Genomic DNA, 2,500 nt, shown 5'->3' with positions numbered 1-2,500 from the left:
TTTCCGCTGTGTATGAGCCGTGAACAGCTAACCATGCCAGTTTAGTAGTTAAGCCAAAGGAACCTAGTCGCAACAATCGATAAGGGGTCGAAGGTATTGGTTTTGACCAAAAGGTTGTGTGTCCATACGCTCCTGCTTTGTAAGCATCAGGCAACTATAACTATCACTGTTCCCATGTGGGTGATGTTTTGGGCATTTACAGGGGAACCAGTCCTGCAGTTTGGTTATTTGGTGCGACCTATGCGAAGCATGTTTAGCGCTAGGCCGGGTAAAACACCGTCACTATCTGTGGGTTCAAACAGGCCTTAACCAGTGATTGCGATACAATCTCGGGCCGACACAATTGTTTAAACAATTGGCATACTGTTTAATTTCCCTTTCTTCCTTAAATGGTGATGATGAGGAAGGTGATGAAGTTTAAGTGTCAGGTCTTCTAGCGCTGGAGCACCAACTGGGGCCACAGTACATTGAAATCAACTCAAATTAACACAAATCATATTAAACGTTGTTCTTGAGAAGGTTAGAAAACCAGAGTATCCGCAGGGGAAAAAACCCCCTTGGAGCCGAGTAGAGGCCCAACAAACTCAAGCCACTTAAAAGTCCGAGTATGGGAATCGGACCCAAGCCACATTGGTAGTGGGAGGGGGGAGGAGGGAGGGGGAGTGCTCTTACCATTGCACCATCCCCACTCCTCTTAATTTTCACTTTCGATGTCCCAGAGAAAATATCTGCCTCTAGGAGGTGGAAGGAAGGACAGGACCGTGTTTTCCAACTAGAGCGTAAATTGCTTGCTTTTCTAATAGCGTTAAAGGGTTTTACGATCTGCATTGTAACCATGCGTTAAATAACTCTGACCTGGATGGAGAGAGACTGTCAGAGAAGGAGAGGAGAATATTGAATAGTCTCTTATCTGGGATACCAACACTGCTTCCTCTTTATTTTTTGCCAAGGGATAACGACTAAAGGTAAAATGTTGTTGACTGAAGCTAGACAGAGTCCTACCTTGACTGATAAGCGTACCCTGAATGCCAGAGTGTCCGCAACACGTGTACGACGAGGTGAGATTTCGCTCTCATTGCGTAGGGATATTTGTTATCCTGCATGGAAAACTCCTGCTCTTTCACGCTCGAGCAAGGAATTGCCAAAAAAACAAAACAAAACGCGCAACTGTTAAAAAAAGTAAAGATTATTCTTTTCTCAGAAACCCTCCGTGTTTGCTTCGCTTCGAGCCTTCCTCACTTGATGTAACATTCAGCAATTATCGTGATTGTTGTCAGCTTGACGCAACTCTCTCAGTTATTGGTAAAGCGCCACTACGATCAATGAAACTGTCTCTTTTTTTCTTCCGATTTCGAACTACGTTGATCAAACACTCGATAGTCGTAACTTCAAGCGTAAATTTGGAGAAGTCGTTTGTGTATTTTAACTAGAATTTTCCTGTTGAATGGTCCGCCATTACGGGCTTCAAAGTCCTTAGAGACCTGGAGAAAATACCGTCAATTAGTCACTACGTTAAAATGAACTGTGACTACGCAACCCAGTGTTACGTTTCGAGAACACTCAATGCCGTTTTAAACGGCACTTTAAAAGAACTTTCGCAGTAATAATCAGTAGTAATAGGTTTATTTATTATACGCTCAACATAATATCGATTTACGATTGGTCATTGACAATTTGCCTTGCGATTCAAGCGATGGTCATTTCCGCCCCAGGCCTCCCTCTTTCTCATTTTTTCCCGTGAAGAGAGCCGCCAGCTCGCAATCTGGTCTTCCTTAACAGAATTTCTTCTCTTCGTTTAGACTCTGCTTTGATAATTGGACTTGTTGTCGGATGTCCCGCTTTTGTCCTGGTGGGGACTGTTGTTGTTTTCAAGAAAAAGATAAGGTTAGTAACCGTTGAGTGATCAACGTTGCCCGTACCCACGCTTGCTTGTTACCTGACTTTTAGTTGGAAAAACGTTGGGAGAAAGGTTCTCCGCACCAACTTTGTGTTGTAGTTAACTCAAGCAGGCATAAGAAGGGAACTTATTAGGTGTATAAACACCAAAGAAATACTAGGTGAGCTTTCGCGCGAAACATGTTATCTTTACACGTGAAAAGATCACCGTTGCTATGGTTTCGTCATAAATCGCGCCGTTGGTGCTGCAAAAATATTAAAGTCAAATGGTTTGGTATTTCATTGGTGTTTGTGTAATGAACAGAACATTACATTACCGCTTGGAGATACGAAATGTCTCTTCTCGTGTTGAAAAATATTTCGCTCGTTCGCTACGCTCACTTGTGAAATATTTTTCAGCACTCGAAGAGAAATTTCGTATCTCCGCGCGGCCATGTATATATACTGCTGCCGTCATCCCTTAGGCACAATCTATGTTTCTGAGGGATAAAAAAATGACAATAACGATGATAATGGCTTTATTAATAGTACGTCCACCTGGTGGCTCCTATTAAGTAACTCAAATCAACTAAAATCAAACAATGGCTTTTTGAGGAAAGGGGAA

General features: G+C 42.6%; 1 protein-coding gene across 6 annotated transcripts in view; it reads left to right on the top strand.

Annotated features, from left to right (window-relative positions):
• LOC137978656 (proprotein convertase subtilisin/kexin type 4-like) overlaps window positions 1-2,500 on the top strand; it is a 53,298-nt gene that overhangs the window by 40,471 nt on the left and 10,327 nt on the right. For 3 of the 6 annotated variants that reach the window (XM_068825669.1, XM_068825668.1, XM_068825667.1), the window contains one exon: window positions 1,800-1,884. In XM_068825669.1, coding sequence (XP_068681770.1) covers window positions 1,800-1,884 — 85 coding nt within the window. Of the gene's footprint in view, window positions 1-950; window positions 1,059-1,799; window positions 1,885-2,500 lie in introns of all 6 variants that reach the window. The other 3 variants (XM_068825666.1, XM_068825665.1, XR_011118208.1) reach the window with 2 other exon arrangements.

The sequence above is a fragment of the Montipora foliosa genome, chromosome 12 (assembly GCF_036669935.1).
Source record: "Montipora foliosa isolate CH-2021 chromosome 12, ASM3666993v2, whole genome shotgun sequence".
NCBI classification, from domain to species: domain Eukaryota; kingdom Metazoa; phylum Cnidaria; class Anthozoa; order Scleractinia; family Acroporidae; genus Montipora; species Montipora foliosa.
This window is presented reverse-complemented; position numbering and strand designations above follow the sequence as displayed.